General features: G+C 37.7%; 1 protein-coding gene across 1 annotated transcript; it reads right to left on the reverse strand.

Moving 5' to 3' along the window:
• Positions 1-12,040: 12,040 nt before the first annotated feature.
• JRKL (JRK like) lies at positions 12,041-15,999 on the reverse strand. Its single transcript, XM_043482657.1, has one exon. The coding sequence runs from the start codon at positions 15,387-15,389 to the stop codon at positions 13,815-13,817; it is 1,575 nt and encodes a 524-aa protein (XP_043338592.1). The 5' UTR covers positions 15,390-15,999; the 3' UTR covers positions 12,041-13,814.
• Between the last annotated feature and the right edge of the window lie 40 nt (positions 16,000-16,039).

A 16,039-nucleotide genomic window follows, 5' to 3' on the forward strand; every position in this document is an offset into this window, starting at 1 on the left:
TCCTTGGAAGAAAAGCTATGACCAACCTAGACAGCATATTAAAAAACAGAGACATTACTTTCCGACAAAGGTCCATCTAGTCAAGGCTATGGTTTTTCCAGTAGTCATGTATGAATGTGAGAGTTGGACTATAAAGAAAGCTGAGCACCAAAGAATTGATGCTTTTGAACTGTGGTGTTGAAGAAGACTCTTGAGAGTCCCTTGGACTGCAAGGAGATCAAACCAGTCCATCCTAAAGGAAATCAGTCCTGAATATTCATTGGAAAGACTGATGTTGAAGCTGAAACTCCAATACTTTGGTGTTACTTAATAATAGTGTTTAATTATCAGTTCACTGATTATAACAAATGTGCAACACTAATGCAAGATATTAGTAACTGGGTAAACTGTTGTGGGAACTTGCCTGGTGGCTCAGTGGTAAAGACTCTGCCTGCAATGAAGGAGACACAGGTTTGATCTCTGGATCAGGAGGATCCCCTGGAGAAGGAAATGGCAATGCACTCCAGTAATTTTGCTTGGGAAATTCCATGGACAGAGGGGCCTGGCAGGCTACAGTCCATGAGGTGGCAAGGATCCGACATGACTTAGCAACGAACCCACCACCATCAATCTGTGGGGGTGTGGGAGCAGTAGGGAAGAGGAGGCATATGAGAATTCTCTATACCTTCTGTATAATTTTTCTGTATACTCAGAACTCTTCTAAAAATAAGTCTATTAATAAAAAACAGGTAATCTTATCACATTTTATGATACTTTGTAATGGATATTATTAAAAGTGGCTTTGTGAAATTAACTGGAGCTCTAGTATAACATTGTCAGTTTCAAATAAAACTCTGCATAAGGTGCATACATCTAGGTAGTCTAGTCATCTAAGGTACTTTTGACATTTTAAGGGATTTTATTAGAAAATCTTTTCATTACCTACACAGTCCAAGCTTCTATTGTGGATGTGGGAAACTCTAATGATCTTAATATTGAAGATGGAATTATGACCCTAAACTCCAAATCAGGGGTTGTCTTATTTATCTTAACATATCCTACCTTAACTAACCTTTGTATAAACTTTAAAAATTTTTGTCAAATAAATGATTGAATAAAGAAATTACTGAATGAAGTAAATCAATGCATATGTGGGTTGCATAACAACTTCTAATTGAGTCCTCCTTGTAATTTCTGGTTTTGAATTACAGCCAATAAATAAAGTATTTGATATTCATCATTCCTCCTCTTTGATTTTTCTGAGCAAAAAGATAATTATAAACCCAATCTACAAAATTTTTAATTCACTTTGGCTAAAAATTTTAAAAAGACTCCAAAGATGTAAATCACAGTTAGCATTTTAAAGATAAACTCAAACAAATGGAGACCTGTTGTCATGAATGTTTTAAGTAAATAAATCTCATGAGATCTGAATCAAAATGGTAGAGTAGAAGATACTGAGCTCCTGTCCTTCATTGACACACCAAAATACAACTTGATGTAGCACAACTATCTCGAGAACGACTTGAAGACCAAAAGGGATATTCTACAACTAAGAATATTTTTTAAAGGCCACATCAAGAAGGGGAAGAGGGGAAGAGATGCTGTCTAGTCAGAACCCACACTCCCAATTGGCAACCCACAAGCAGGAGGGGTATCACAATTGTGGAGGTCCCTCTTGAGGAATGAGGGGTCTGAACCCCACAGTTGCCCCCCAGCATGGGAGACCTTCATCAGGAAGACTAGCCTACATAATATCTGGTTTATGTCCAGGAGAGTTGAATGGTTATGCGAAACCAAAATTCCACTCTTGAAGAGCTTATGCACACACCTGCTCCAAGTTCCAGTACTGAATCAGCAGGTTGAAAAGCACTTGGTCATATAAGAAAGAGATTCATTGACTGATTTTATAGTATGCACCAGAGGGGCAGGGATCTGACAGAATTTTCTCCTGGACTGGAAATGAAGGCAGGCAGCATTATTTTGCTCTCCTTCCACCTAGCTGCCCCAGCACTGGCAGGCACCATTTCTGTCACCCTTCATCAACCTAGCTAACACTGTGCCTTGCCCAAGCATACCCCTGAGTACCACCACTTCTCAATTCACTATACCAGCTGCTCCTCCAAAGTGGCCTGTACTTCATCCCACTTGGGAGGCAGCACTGGCCAGCCACAGCACTCCTCCAAGTAGTTCCTGCTCCAGGGAATCAGTCCTATCCCACCTGGTGAGTGGTCTTGAACAGCATCAGTGCCCCATCAAAAGCTCTTGCTGCAGGGGACAAGTCCAACACACTAGCATGCCTGCAGCAATCTCAGCCCAACCACAAGAACAGGGGGCACACAGCCCACAGAGGGGATAGACCTGGAGTACCTAGATAAAGTGACCATAGGGAATTGTGCCACTGGGCCCCAAAGGACATATTCTACATGAGGCTACTCTTTCAAGACTGGGAAATGTAGTTGATATATCTAATAAATAGAAATAAACACAGAGAGAATTAGGTAAAATGAAGAGACAAAATACCTTACAAACAAAAGAACAAGACAAGGAAACTTCAAGGAAAAAAATAAGTAAAACAGAGATAAACAGAAATAAAGAATTCAAAGAAACAGTCATAAAGATCCTCACAAAACATGGAAGAAGAATGGATGAACTCACTGAGAATGTCAGCAAAGAGAAAATATTAAAAATAATCAGAACTGAAGGCAATAACTGAAATGAAAAACATGCTACAGGAAATCAACAGCAGATGAGAGGATGCAGAAGAATAAAGGCAGGATAGAAACACAATCAGAAAAGCAAAAGGAAAAAGAATTGCCCAAAACAAGATTAGTTTAAGCAACCTCTGGGACAACATCAAGCATACTAACATTTGCATTGTAATGATCCCAGAAGGAAAAGAGACAGAGGACAGAAAACCTACTCAAAGAATTAATGGTTGAAAATTATCCTAACCTGGCAAAGGAAAACAGGTATCCAATTCCAGGAAGCAAAGATTACCAAAAAGAATAACCTAAAGTGACCCACACCAAGAAACACTATAGTTAAAATGTCAAAAGTTAAAGATAAATACAAACTTAAAAGCAGCAAGATAAAAATCAGTTATGTACAAGGGAGCCCCCATAAGACTATCATCTGTTTTCAGCAGAAAGGTTATAGACCAAAAGAGACTGGCATAATATATTCAAAGTGAAAGTGCTCAGTTATGTCTGGCTCTTTGAGACTCCATAGACTGTAGCCTGCCAGGCTCCTCTGTCCATGGAATTCTCTAGGCAAGAAAACTGGAGTGCATTGCCATTCCCTTCTCCAGGGGATCTTCATGGTCCAGGGATTAAACTCGAGTCTCCTGCATTGCAGGCAGATTCTTCACCATCTGAGCCAACAGGGAAGTACTCAAAGGTAAAAACTTACAACCCAAAACATCCTAACCAGCAAAGTTATCATTCAGAATTGAAATACAGATAAGGAATTTCCTTGACAAGCAAAGCTAAAGAAATTCATCACCACTGAAGTGTCCTTACCAAAAAAAAAAAAAAAAGTGTTTATTTTAAAGAAAGAAAAAGTTCTAACTACAAACAAAATTATGAAAGAAAAAAAAAAAACTCACTGGTAAAGGCAAATATATATGAAAGATAGTGGATCAACTACCCATAAAACTGGAAAGAAGGTTAAAAGATAAAAGTAGTAAAAACCAAAAGCATCCAAAATAAAGTACTACACAAAATTTTAAAATATAAATTATCAAAACCATAAAACATTAGCAAGGGTGTAAAAATGCAGTTATTTTTAAATGAGTTCAAACTTAAGTGACCATCTACTAAAAATCAACTTCTATATACATAGATTGTTATATAGTAACCTCAAGGTAACCAAAAACAAAAAACCAATAACAGATACTCAAAAAATAAGAAGAAAGGAATAAAAATTAATACCAAAGAAAGTCATCAAATAACATGAGAATAGAATGAGAAGAAAGGGACAAGAATTTTAAAGACAACCAAAAAGCAGTAAAATGGCAAGAAATACATATTTATTAATAATTATCTTGAATGTAAATGGACTAAATGTTTAAGTAAAGACATAGTATGAATAAATAGATATAAAACAAGACCTACATACAAGATGACTACAAGAGACTCACTTTAGATCTAGAAACACACACAAAATTAAAGTGAACTGAAGGAAAAAGATATTCCATGCAAATGGAAATGAAAAGAAAGCAGGAATGGCATATTTACATTAGACAAAATACATTTTAAAACAAAGAATGTTAAAAGAGAAGAGTATTACATAATGTTAAGGGGATCAATCCAACAAGAGGATATAATACTTGTAAATAACTATGCATTCAACATAGAAGCCCCTACAAATCCCTGTGAATTTCAGCATAAAATGTCATTGAAATTCAGGCATATTACCTGTCTCATGTTTATTGTCTAATTCTTTCTGGATTTGCATTGTTCTTTTTAAGATTCTAAATTGGTGTATTTTGATGGCAAAATGTGGTTCTTTGAAATCAGAGAAATCAAATAAAAGGCTTCATTCCAAAAATCATCATACTTATTGTTAAAGATAGTTCCTTAAGGGTTAGAACAGTGCCCACAAGCACTGAGTAAATATTTATTGAATGCATAAATGAAAATTTCTAAAAGTATTTTTATTGCTATTTGGTAGTATGATCAGCACTCACCCTACAACAATTCAGTGTGAAAAGAATCATGGAGCCTTATGGTTGAAAAGGTAATCTCATTCAACAAATATGGTGACTGAACCCCTTCTTTAAAAAGGCCTAGTGAATAGGCTGTCTAATGAATCTTCTAGCTCTAAAAGTGATGGAAAACTCCATACTTTTGAAGGAAGTCAATTAAATCTGAAGATAACTCTAGTACTAGATTAATCCTTTTATTGAGCCACAAACTAATTCTCTGTTCTTAGCAGATCCACAGGGAAATAAAATAATTTGTTGAGTGTTACCATGGGCTAAGAGCAATACATAACCGTCTCTGCTGAATTCCAAGTACCTAGAGCAATGTCTGGCATAGGTAAGCCCTCTGTAAATATTCATTAAGCATTATACTGTTAATGTACACTGCATTAATTACTGGTTGATATTAAACTATCCATAGCCTTTTCTTTTTTTTTTTTTTTTACACTAGCTCCCGCAAACCGCATTCTTCTCTTACACATACACTGTTGAGCAGATTTGGACAAAAGAACACTAGTTGTCTTTGATAAATTTTAATTCATTAGATGATATAATTTATCATAGTCAATCATGTATGGAATTTTTTTAGTGCTACTCAGTTTTAATAGAAAAGGGTATCCTAATCTAGCAAACAGAAATGTTCCACGTGTCTGCTTTTATTTTGAAGCTTTCTGTGTATTACCCTTTTATAAAATGTTATGTAACTTTGTATATCGTCATAAACTGACAAGAAATATATTGAATCCCTGAAAACTAATTTTCTCTTTAGAATATCTGCAGGCCTCTTTGTTAATCCAAATCAGTTTTAAGCTATTATTAGACTAAATTCATATATTCCAACTATTTAAGCCAGAAAGGTGACAGCAGTCTGATTAGAAGGCAGCTCTGTTAGCTCTAGGATATATAATTGATATTAAAACAACTATCATAATAACTGTAAAAACAAAAGACACATTAGAAACCAGGCATCTGTGCAATTCAATAAAATATTCATTACTTTGAGAGAGATTTCATGAAAATTCATTTAAGACAAAGCTACTATCTAGCTATTTTAATACTTTTTGAATATAATCATTATAGAACACTTTAAACTTTCTGCTTTTATTTATATTTGGATTTTTCCTTTTTTTAAGCCAGCATTTAATCTCTAGGTAACATAGAATGGGTATTTTGTATAAATATCTGGGATATATGTCCAAAAGTAGATTATTTGTATCAAGTGTTTACAGAAACCAAATATTTAGTTAGTCACTCAGTTGTGTCCAACTCATTGCAACCTCAAGGACTGTAACCTGCCAGGCTCCTCTGTCCATGGGATTCCCCAGGCAAGAATACTGGAGTGGGATGCTATTCCCTTCTCCAGGGGATCTTCCCTACCCAGGGATCAAACCTGAGTCTCCTGCATTGCAGGTGGACTCTTTACTGTCTGAGTCAATAGTGAAGCCCTACATATTATAAGCACTTCTAAATGACAACCTCAAAATAATTCTGGTTTTAAGAACCAATTTGTATGCTAAAAATTATCAAAAACCTTCATCATCTCATTGATCACTAAAGTACAAGTGTCATTTTTCTAACATGCAAAATGTATGATTAAATCTAAAGCTCCTGATCACAAAAACCTGCATGAAGAAACTGGGGAATGATTATTTAAATTTTTGGTTATGGAGTAGCTAAATATTTGGGATGAACAAATGAATGAATAAATGACAAAATTTCATAGAAACATTAAAGGAACTTACAGAGTACTTGAATTAAAAGAGGGTAAATGTTTATCTAAGGGACATATTTTTTCTTGTATGAAACATTTTTTCCCTTTAAGATTAGAAAAAAAGGAGATTCTACTTATCAGGGTAAAAATATAGCTAAAAAATTAACTCATGGATAGTTTATTTTTCTATATCACATTCAATTGTTTCATTTGTTAAAGTATCTATAATATACAGAATAAAAATGGGCTAGCTGTAAATATTCAAGTGAAAATAGAAAATTATGTTTAATTAAATGGTCAAATACAGCTCTTTGTTTTCAGTTGCCAAGGAGCTCTCATACTTTTCTACAACAACAAAAAATGTGTCTTTATGTGCCTCATACAAAAAAAGGCCTTATCAAGTAAGTTTTTTAATAAAGAATGAACTATGTACATTTCCCCCCATGTAATATGTACTGACAATTCCCTATCACTTGTGTCAATAATAGTACCAGACAAATCCATTTAGGGTCTTTGTCATTATTCTGTGAGGATGTAGAGAACAGTAGAAGCAAGAGAACTGAAGCTCAGGCTATAAGCAACAATCAGCTGCTATGAAGGCATACGCTTTGTTAGACTGAGAGACAAAATGCATTATGTATAAAAAGGGGGAATGGAAGAGATACTTGGCTGCTTGATACCATTTATTCCCTTAATATCAGAGTGGCATCGAATACCAACCATCTCTCTCACCTTTTGTCAAAATGTGATTAGTGAAAAAGTAGACTCCCTCTGCTATTTGGGTTCTTTGCAATGGAAATGAAAAAAACAAACTGTTCTCAGTCAATCTGAAATTATCCCAGTATGATCATATTTCTAAAATGTATTAAAAATAAATCTGCCATCATTGTGATGATTCATTTAATAAACATATTTTTATTTTCCTCATTCAAAAAGATAAATTATATAAAGGCTTGTCACTAATCTGATATTATTTACTTATACATCACTCCTTTTCAGATTGATCTGTTCTTTTAAACTTGATGAACTTTTTTTGAATAAAATATTAGATTTATATACTTGTAAGCTATACTGGCCAATCTGATCACAGGACCACAGTCTTGTCTAACTCAATGAAACTAAGCCAAGCATGTGGGGCCACCCAGGACAGTCGGGTCATGGTGGAGAGGTCTGACAGAATGTGGTTCACTGGAGAAGGGAATGGCAAACCACTTCAGTATTCTTGCCTTGAGAACCCCATGAACAGTATGAGAAGGCAAAATGATAGGATGCTGAAAGAGGAACTCCCCAGGTTGGTAGGTGCCCAATATGCTACTGGAGATCAGTGGAGAAATACCTCCAGAAAGAATGAAGGGATGGAGCCAAAGCAAAAACAATACCCAGTTGTGGATGTGACTGGTGATAGAAGCAAGGTCCGCTGCTGTAAAGAGCAATATTGCATAGGAACCTGGAATGTTAGGTCCATGAATCAAGGCAAATTGGAAGTGGTCAAACAGGAGATGGCAAGAGTGAATGTTGACATTCTAGGAATCAGCAAACTAAAATGGACTGGAATGGGTGAATTTAACTCAGATGACCATTATATCTACTACTGTGGGCAGGAATCCCTTAGAAATGGAGTAGCCATCATAGTCAACAAAAGAGTCCGAAAAGCAGTACTTGGATGCAATCTCAAAAATGACAGAATGATCTCTGTTCGTTTCCAAGGCAAACCATTCAACATCACGGTAATCCAAATCTATGCCCCAAGCAGTAATGCTGAAGAAGCTGAAGTTGAACGGTTCTATGAAGACCTACAAGATCTTTTAGAACACCCAAAAAAGATGTCCTTTTCATCATAGGGGACTGGAATGCAAAAGCAGGAAGTCAAGAAACACCTGGAATAACAGGCAAGTTTGACCTTGGAGTACAGAATGAAGCAGGCCAAAGGCTAACAGAGTTTTGCCTAGAGAAAGCACTGGTCATAGCAAACACCCTCTTCCAACAACACAAGAGAAGACTCTACACATGGACAGCACCAGATGGTCAACATGAAAATCAGATAGATTATATTCTTTGCAGCCAAAGATGGAGAAGCTCTATACAGTCAGCAAAAACAAGACCAGGAGCTGACTGTGGCTCAGATCATGAACTCCTTATTGCCAAATTCAGACTTAAACTGAAGAGAGTAAGGATAACCACTAGACCATTCAGGTATGACCTAAATCAAATCCCTTATGACTATACAGTGGAAGTGAGAAATAGATTTAAGGGACTAGATCTGATAGAGTGCCTGACGAACTATGGATGGAGGTTCGTGACATTGTACAGGAGACAGGAATCAAGACCATCCCCAAGAAAAAGAAATGCAACAAATCAAAATGGTTCTCTGAGGAGGCCCTATAAATAGCTGTGAAAAGACGTGAAGCGAAAAGGAGAAAAGGAAAGATATACCCATTTGAATGCAGAATTCCAAAGAATAGCAAGGAGAGATATGAAATCCTCACTCAGCAATCAATGCAAAGAAATAGAGGAAAACAGTAGAATGGGAAAGACTAGAGATCTCATCAAGAAAAGTAGAGATACCAAGGGAACATCTCATGCAAAGATGGGCTCAATAAAGGACAGAAATGGTAGGGACCTAACAGAAGCAGAAGATATTAAGAAGAGGTGGCACGAATACACAGAAGAACTGTATAAAAAAGATCTTCACAACCCAGGTAATCACAATGGTGTGATCACTCACCTATAGCCAGACATCCTGGAATGTAAAGTCAAGTGGGCCTTAGAAAGCATCACTACGAACAAAGCTAGTGGATGTGATGGAATTCCAGTTGAGCTATTTCAAATCCTAAAAGATGATCCTGTGAAAGTGCTGCACTCAACATGCCAGCAAATATGGAAAACTCAACAGTGGCTACAGGACTGGAAAAGGTCAGTTTTCATTCCAATCCCAAAGAAAGGCAATGCCAAAGGATATTCAAACTACCACACAATTGCACTCATCTCACACACTAGCAAAGTAATACCCAAAATTCTCCAAGCTAGGCTTCAACAGTACATAAACTAAGAATTTCCAGATGTTCAAGCTGGATTTAGAATAGACAAAGGAACAAGAGATAATTGCCAACATCTGTTGGATCATACAAAAAGCAAGAGATTTCCAGAAAAAACATCTACTTCTATTTAATTGACTATGCTAAAGCCTTTGTGTGAATCACAACAAATTGTGGAAAATTCTTGAAGAAATGAGAATACCAGATGACCCTACATGCCTCCTGAGAAACTTGTATGCAGGTCAACAAGTAACAGTTAGAACCAGACATGGAATAATGGACTGGTTCCAAATTGGGAAAGGAGTACGTCAAGGTTGCATATTGTCACTGCTTATTTACCTTATATGCAGCAAACACCATGTGAAATGCCAGGCTGGATGAAGCACAAGCTGGAATGAAGATTGCTAGGAGAAATATCAATAACCCCAGATATGCAGATGGCACCAATATTATGGCAGAAAGCAAAGCAGAACTAAAGACCTACTTGATGAAAGTGAAAGAGAAGAGTGAAAAAGCTGGCTTAAAACTCAACATTTAAAAAACTAAGATCATGGCATCCAGTCCCATCACTTCATGGCAAATAGATGGGGAAACAGTGGAAACAGTGGCTGACTATTTTTCTGGGCTCCAAAATCACTGCAGATGGAGACTGCAGCCATGAAATTAAAAGATGCTTGCTCCTTGGAAGGTAAGCTATGACCAACCTAGACAGCATATTAAAAAGCAGAGATATTACTTTGCTGACAAAGATCCATACAGTCAAAGCTATGGTTTTCCCAGTAGTCATGTATGGATGTGAGTGTCAGACCATAAAGAAAGCTGAGCACTGAAGAACTGATGCTTTTGAACTATGGTGTTGGAGAAGACTCTTGAGAGTCCCTTGGACTGCAAGGAGATCAAACCAGTCAATTCTAAAGGAAATGAGTCCTGAACATTCATTGGAAGGACTGATGCTAAAGCAGAAGCTCCAATACTTTGGCCACCAAAGAAGAACTGACTCATTGGAAAAGACCCTATGCTAGGAAATATTGAAGGCAGGAGAAGGGGATAACAGAGGATGAGATGGTCGGATGGCATCACCAACTCAATGGACATGAGTTTGAGCAAGCTCCGGGAGTTGGTGATGGACAGGGAAGCCTGGTGCCCTGCAGTCCATGGGGTCGCAAAGAGCTGGAGATGACTGAGCGACTGAACTGTACTTAGCGTGAAAGGAGAGTGAAAAAGCTCATTTAAAACTCAACATTCTAAAAACAAAAATCATGGTGTCCAGTCCCATCACTTCATGGCAAATATATTGGGAAAAAGTGGAAACAGTGACAAATTTTATTTTCTTGGTCTCCAAAATCACTGTGGATAGTGACTGCAGACCTAAAATTAAAAGACACTTGCTTCTTGGAAGAAAAGCTATGACAAACCTAGACAGCATATTAAAAAGCAGAGACATCACTTTGCCAACAAAGGTCTGTATAGTCAAACTATGGTTCCTCCAGTAGTTGTATGGATGTGAGCTGGACCATAAAGGCAGCCAAGGACCAAGGCAAACTTTTGGAGGACCATAAACTATGTGTGAGAAAATTGTATTCTATATAATGAGGCTATGAGAGCTGGGACCAGGAATATGGATATAACAAAAAGTAGACCTGATGCAAGAATCCAGGCATATATTAGGAAGCACCTGCCTCTTAGGGAGTTACTCTAGAGCGCCCCCTGCATCAAGGTAGGGCCAGATGATGAGTGCTTATCATTAGAACGTGAACAGAAATAATGTGTATCATTTCTGATAGAAGGAAGTTAATAAGCAGAGTATATTCTTTACTCTCTCTAAAGAATCTCAGAGCAACAATTTAAATTTCCCATCCAGGCTGGAATACTGCTTCTCAACTGAAGACACAAATCTGTACTTCTGACAACTGGGTGACTGGAAGCAAATTTGGGATCTTAAGCAAGGAGGTAATGGAAATGGAAGTCACTCAGGAGTAGTAAAGACCAAAACCTTAAAACATAGAGGGTGTAAAGAGCAGAAGCCACTGAAGGCATTAATAAGCAAACTAAATCATAATGGTTTCCTTACATAATTCATATCACACTATGTTGGCTGTTTTAAATGCTTATAAATAGACCAGATGGCTTTGTTCTTTTCAAATACATTATTTTTCTACCTTGATTTCAAGATCTCTAGGACATGAACCACTCTTCCCCTTTAGATACAGCAAGGAATTGCATTCCCTTCTCCCATCTACCCCCACAAAAGCCCAAATCTCTCATAAAGGAAGTTTCTTAATTCCTGCATCATCCCCTGCAGGTAATCCTACTCTCAGAGCTTTCTTGGCTAATCGGAGTGTGGGATTAGAGAAACTCTGTAATGCAGTTGATCAAGGCTCGCCAAGGGGAAAACCTCGTAAGACTAGTGAGATTGAGACCCTATGGATAATTTATAATTTAAATTCTTACCTGTAGCCAAGTGGTCTTCAGTAATTAAAAGTATAAACTGAGCATCAGTATTTCCATCTAATTGATAATTTGGGGGTTAGTGATAGAAATACACTGCTTAGAACATAACATGGTATTCAGTAATTGGCAGCTTTTATAATTATGTTTTAAGAAGAGTCCAAAACAGAACTTTCTTTTTACCATTGTTGACAGTTTTCAGAAATGAGTAAATAGCTATAAGCCTAAGAATGAAGAGTAGTTTCTCACAGGATAGAGAAAGAGTCACAAGATTCACACTCAAGGCCACAACACAGTCAATCTTTTACTAGATATTAAAGTTTAAAACCACACAGTTTAACAGTCATGTTAACTTTACCACTAGGTGGCAATGATACAGCTGAATTTCACTCACACGGTTAATTTTAAAACTGAGCAAATCCAGTAATTCCAAGATTTTTAGTACCTATTTTCATTTTAGAAAAATGAAAAATACTTTTATATACAATTTAATTTACACCAGAATGTGTAATTATCTGATTCATATGTATGCTAATTTCTGATGCTTTCTCTTCTGTTTACTGAGGCAATGCATGCAACAAACACAATTTTAAACAGTTGTCGACACAGATAAGTCTTTTTTAAAAATCTAAACATACATCGTAAAGAACAGAAATTATGGAAAGCTAAAATATTTCTGAAACTCTAGAATTCACTTTAGAAAGCTTTAGAAAATCACTACAAAATGCAAGTGTTCCAATGAAAAAGTTAAAACATTTCAAAAATGACTTTTTTAAAATTTAGGGCCAAAGTTTTTAAATTACAAATGAAATTAATATTTATATAGGCAGTCTTTTCAATGCCTTGAGTAAACCTACATTGTTAAACAAGTATCAAAATTCTGACAAACCATTTTATCTGAAATAGCATTTTACAAATGTCAAAATAATAATGATGAAATTCCTTAGAATCTGCCACTTTCCATAATTATTTCTGCTTTCCTCATAACAGATCATAATTTATGGCTTATTAAAAATAAAAACTCTTTTCACTCTTCTTTTCACATCATATAAAAGGAGAAAGTATCACCAAACTTTTCAAATTATAACTTTCAAGTATATAGTAAAAAAGAAAAAAAACTTACAAATACCCAAAATATTCCCTCACATATAGGTGGGTGCTCACATAACCATATGTAACATTACAAAACCTGTACTATAATTAGATGAATAAATACTAGACCTATACTGTTATCCAATTAATAATAAGATCCAATTAAGACAAGTCTATTTATTCCCTTTGTATAAATAACCTAAAGTTCCCCAAATTTTCACTTCCCTGTTTCTACAAATGAATAAGTCAGAATATCAGCTTTCCAATAGTTTTCTAAATTTTCTAGCTTTCGAAGTTAGCACCACTTCCTATATTTACTTCATTTCCAGAGAAATCTCCCCTCTAAAACAAAGAAAAGCATGATTCCTAAGTTATTTTATTAATTCACAGATCAGTTTTTTCATTTTGAATTATTATAGATCACTCATTCCAAATATACAAATAATCACTTAAGATGGTTAGCACAATAAAAGATAACTGGCTGCCCTCACACAACAAACAAAAGATTTCAGGAAAGTGCTCTATCTGTTCACTGTTACCTGTATCTTCTGCTAGAAATTTTATGGAATACCACTGTAATGGAAGGGGTAATTGTAGATCTATGAAAGTGAATACATATGCATATGTAACTTACACCTATACAAAATCAGCTTCTGATTATCTACACAAATAATGGGACAGATGCTACAAAACACATAAGCCTTAAACCGCTTCAGATACTTTTTTTTTTTGTATCTATATTTCACAGGGCTGTGTCTGAGAATTCAGAACACCAAGTAAAGCCATATTGCAAAGAGGTCAAGAGTTACACAATTACCAAAACAATGCTAACGCAGATATGCCATTACTGACTTGAGTTTGCCATCTTTTGTTTATTTCTGATGGTGGCTCGAAGTTTACGTATCACCAGTCTATCAGGCAGAATCATATCACCTTGTTGTTCTAGATAATCCAATAAATTTTCAGTCCATTGGAGAGCAGCTGCATGATTAATATGTTTCTCTGGAATCAGTTCTATTTCCTCCTCCTCCTCTTCACTGGATTCATCTGTCTGACCTTGTGCTCTTTTGATGATTTCGCTGTCAGTTAAGACTTCATAGCCTGGTTCAGTACTGTCCACTTCAAGCCATTTTTCAATGTTCTCAGTAGGCACATTTTCCAATCCTTTGGTGTGTTGTAAAATGGTAGCAATGGCAGCCACTGAGATATCTTCCTCATCAAAGTCCAGGCCTTCTTTCTCCTCTATGGTAGGGAGAATCTTCTTCCATGCTCTGCTGATGGTAACTGGCTTTACTAAATTCCATGCCATTGCTATTTCATAAAGTGCATCTAGTAGAGTTAGCCTCTTCCAGAATGACCTCAGGTCATTGCCTTCTTCCAAGTTGTTCTGGAGAAGACGTGCTCGGTAGTTTCTCTTCATTGTAGCTATGACTCCCTGATTCAAGGGCTGAATCAATGAAGCCACATTAGGTGGTAAATATTTAGCAAATATTTGGCCATCATCTGACCTCAGGACATTTTCATTTGGATGTGTTGGTGAATTATCCAATAAGAGTACAGCCTTTTCTTGCAACCCTTTGGATCTTAAGTGCTCTCGAACTTGGGGCACAAAAATCTTATCAAACCACTGTCGGAAAATGGAAAGATCCATCCATGCGCCTTTTTGGCTGAAATAAGAGACTGGCAGGTTTGAAGTGTCAGTTGACTTGAAGGAGCGAGGCTTCTTTGCTTTCCCCACAACACAAAGCTTAAGTTTGTGTAAACCTGTTGCATTGGCACAACACATGATAGTGACTCTTTCTTCCATTGACTTGTGCCCAGGGGCTGTGCATTTACCTTTGATTACCAAAGTCCTGGAAGGCAGGCATTTCCAAAACAGTCCAGTTTCATCTGCATTGTAGATTTGCTCGGGCTGCAAATTCTCTCGTTCAATATAGTCTCGAAAGTTGCTGCAAAAATCCTCCACAGCAGTCTCATCTCCACTTAATCTTTCGTTTCTAATATTAATCTCTCTAATGCTGTGCCGCTGCTTAAAACGAGTTAACCAACCAGCAGAGGGGTTAAAATCACCATCCATTCCCAAAGCATAAAAGAAGAATTCTGCCCTTTTTGCACAAATTGGTCCAGACACGGGATTCCCTTTTGCTCTTTGCTGGTTGAACCATTCTAGCATCGCTTTGTCCAGTTCCTCATACATGGATGGTTTCATAGATTTCCTCTTAGCCAGAAGACTTGTAGAGTCTGAACTGCTTGCATAAGTTATGATCTTTTCCTTATTTTTCCTTATATCTCGAACTGTCGTTTCGCCAATTCCATAAATCACTGCCAGTTGTTTGGAGGAACCTCCATCTTCAAGTTTCTTTATTATATCAAGCTTATCTTTAATGGTCAACACCACACGCTTCCGTTTCCCTGACATGGTGAGGCTGTGGGACCCAGTTCGCACACTCACGGAAGCAACCCACAAAATTCTGCCTACTCTCACTGACTCACTTTAACACAACCTTACACACTCACTCTTTCAACCTCACCAGGAACCCGGTGGCCCTGACCCCGTCCCTAGCTGGGCTTGGCTGGGGGAAGTTTCAGGGCTCAGGCCTTTAACTTTACTTGGGCAGCTGAGGAGGCCCAAGTCACCGCGGATAATCCGGATTACAAACATCTGTTTTATTCCCCCAGAGGCCGCGAGAAAGACTAGCTCCCCATCGCGACCACAAACCTCCTTCAGGCCCAGATCGCGGGTCACCAGCCGTCACTAACCTCTGCCACACCCCAAAGTTACCGCCGAGAGCGGAAGAGTCAGGGAGTCGGGGACTGGCCCCCTTCCCCAGAGGGACGTGACGCTGGATTCCTTCCCCAGCAGCCAGACCTTTCCACAGCAAGCCCCACTTCCCCGCGTCGTGCTTACTTAGTCTGCACAGTCCTCCCGGCCCCTCACAAGCCCGCCGAGACCCTCTCCCAAGCTCAGTCGGAATAAGACCCCTCGGCGGCGCCCTGCCTAACGCTCGGCAGCCGCTCCTCCCACTAGCGCCCGCTCCCGGAAGATGCCCCCTCCGCCGCGCGGCCCCG

The sequence above is a fragment of the Cervus canadensis genome, chromosome 11 (assembly GCF_019320065.1).
Source record: "Cervus canadensis isolate Bull #8, Minnesota chromosome 11, ASM1932006v1, whole genome shotgun sequence".
Taxonomy (NCBI): Eukaryota; Metazoa; Chordata; class Mammalia; order Artiodactyla; family Cervidae; genus Cervus; species Cervus canadensis.

What these genes read in the sequence shown, in the direction of transcription:
- JRKL (XM_043482657.1), bottom strand. Translation starts at nt 15,389, where the DNA reads ATGTCAGGGAAACGGAAGCGTGTGGTGTTGACCATTAAAGATAAGCTT.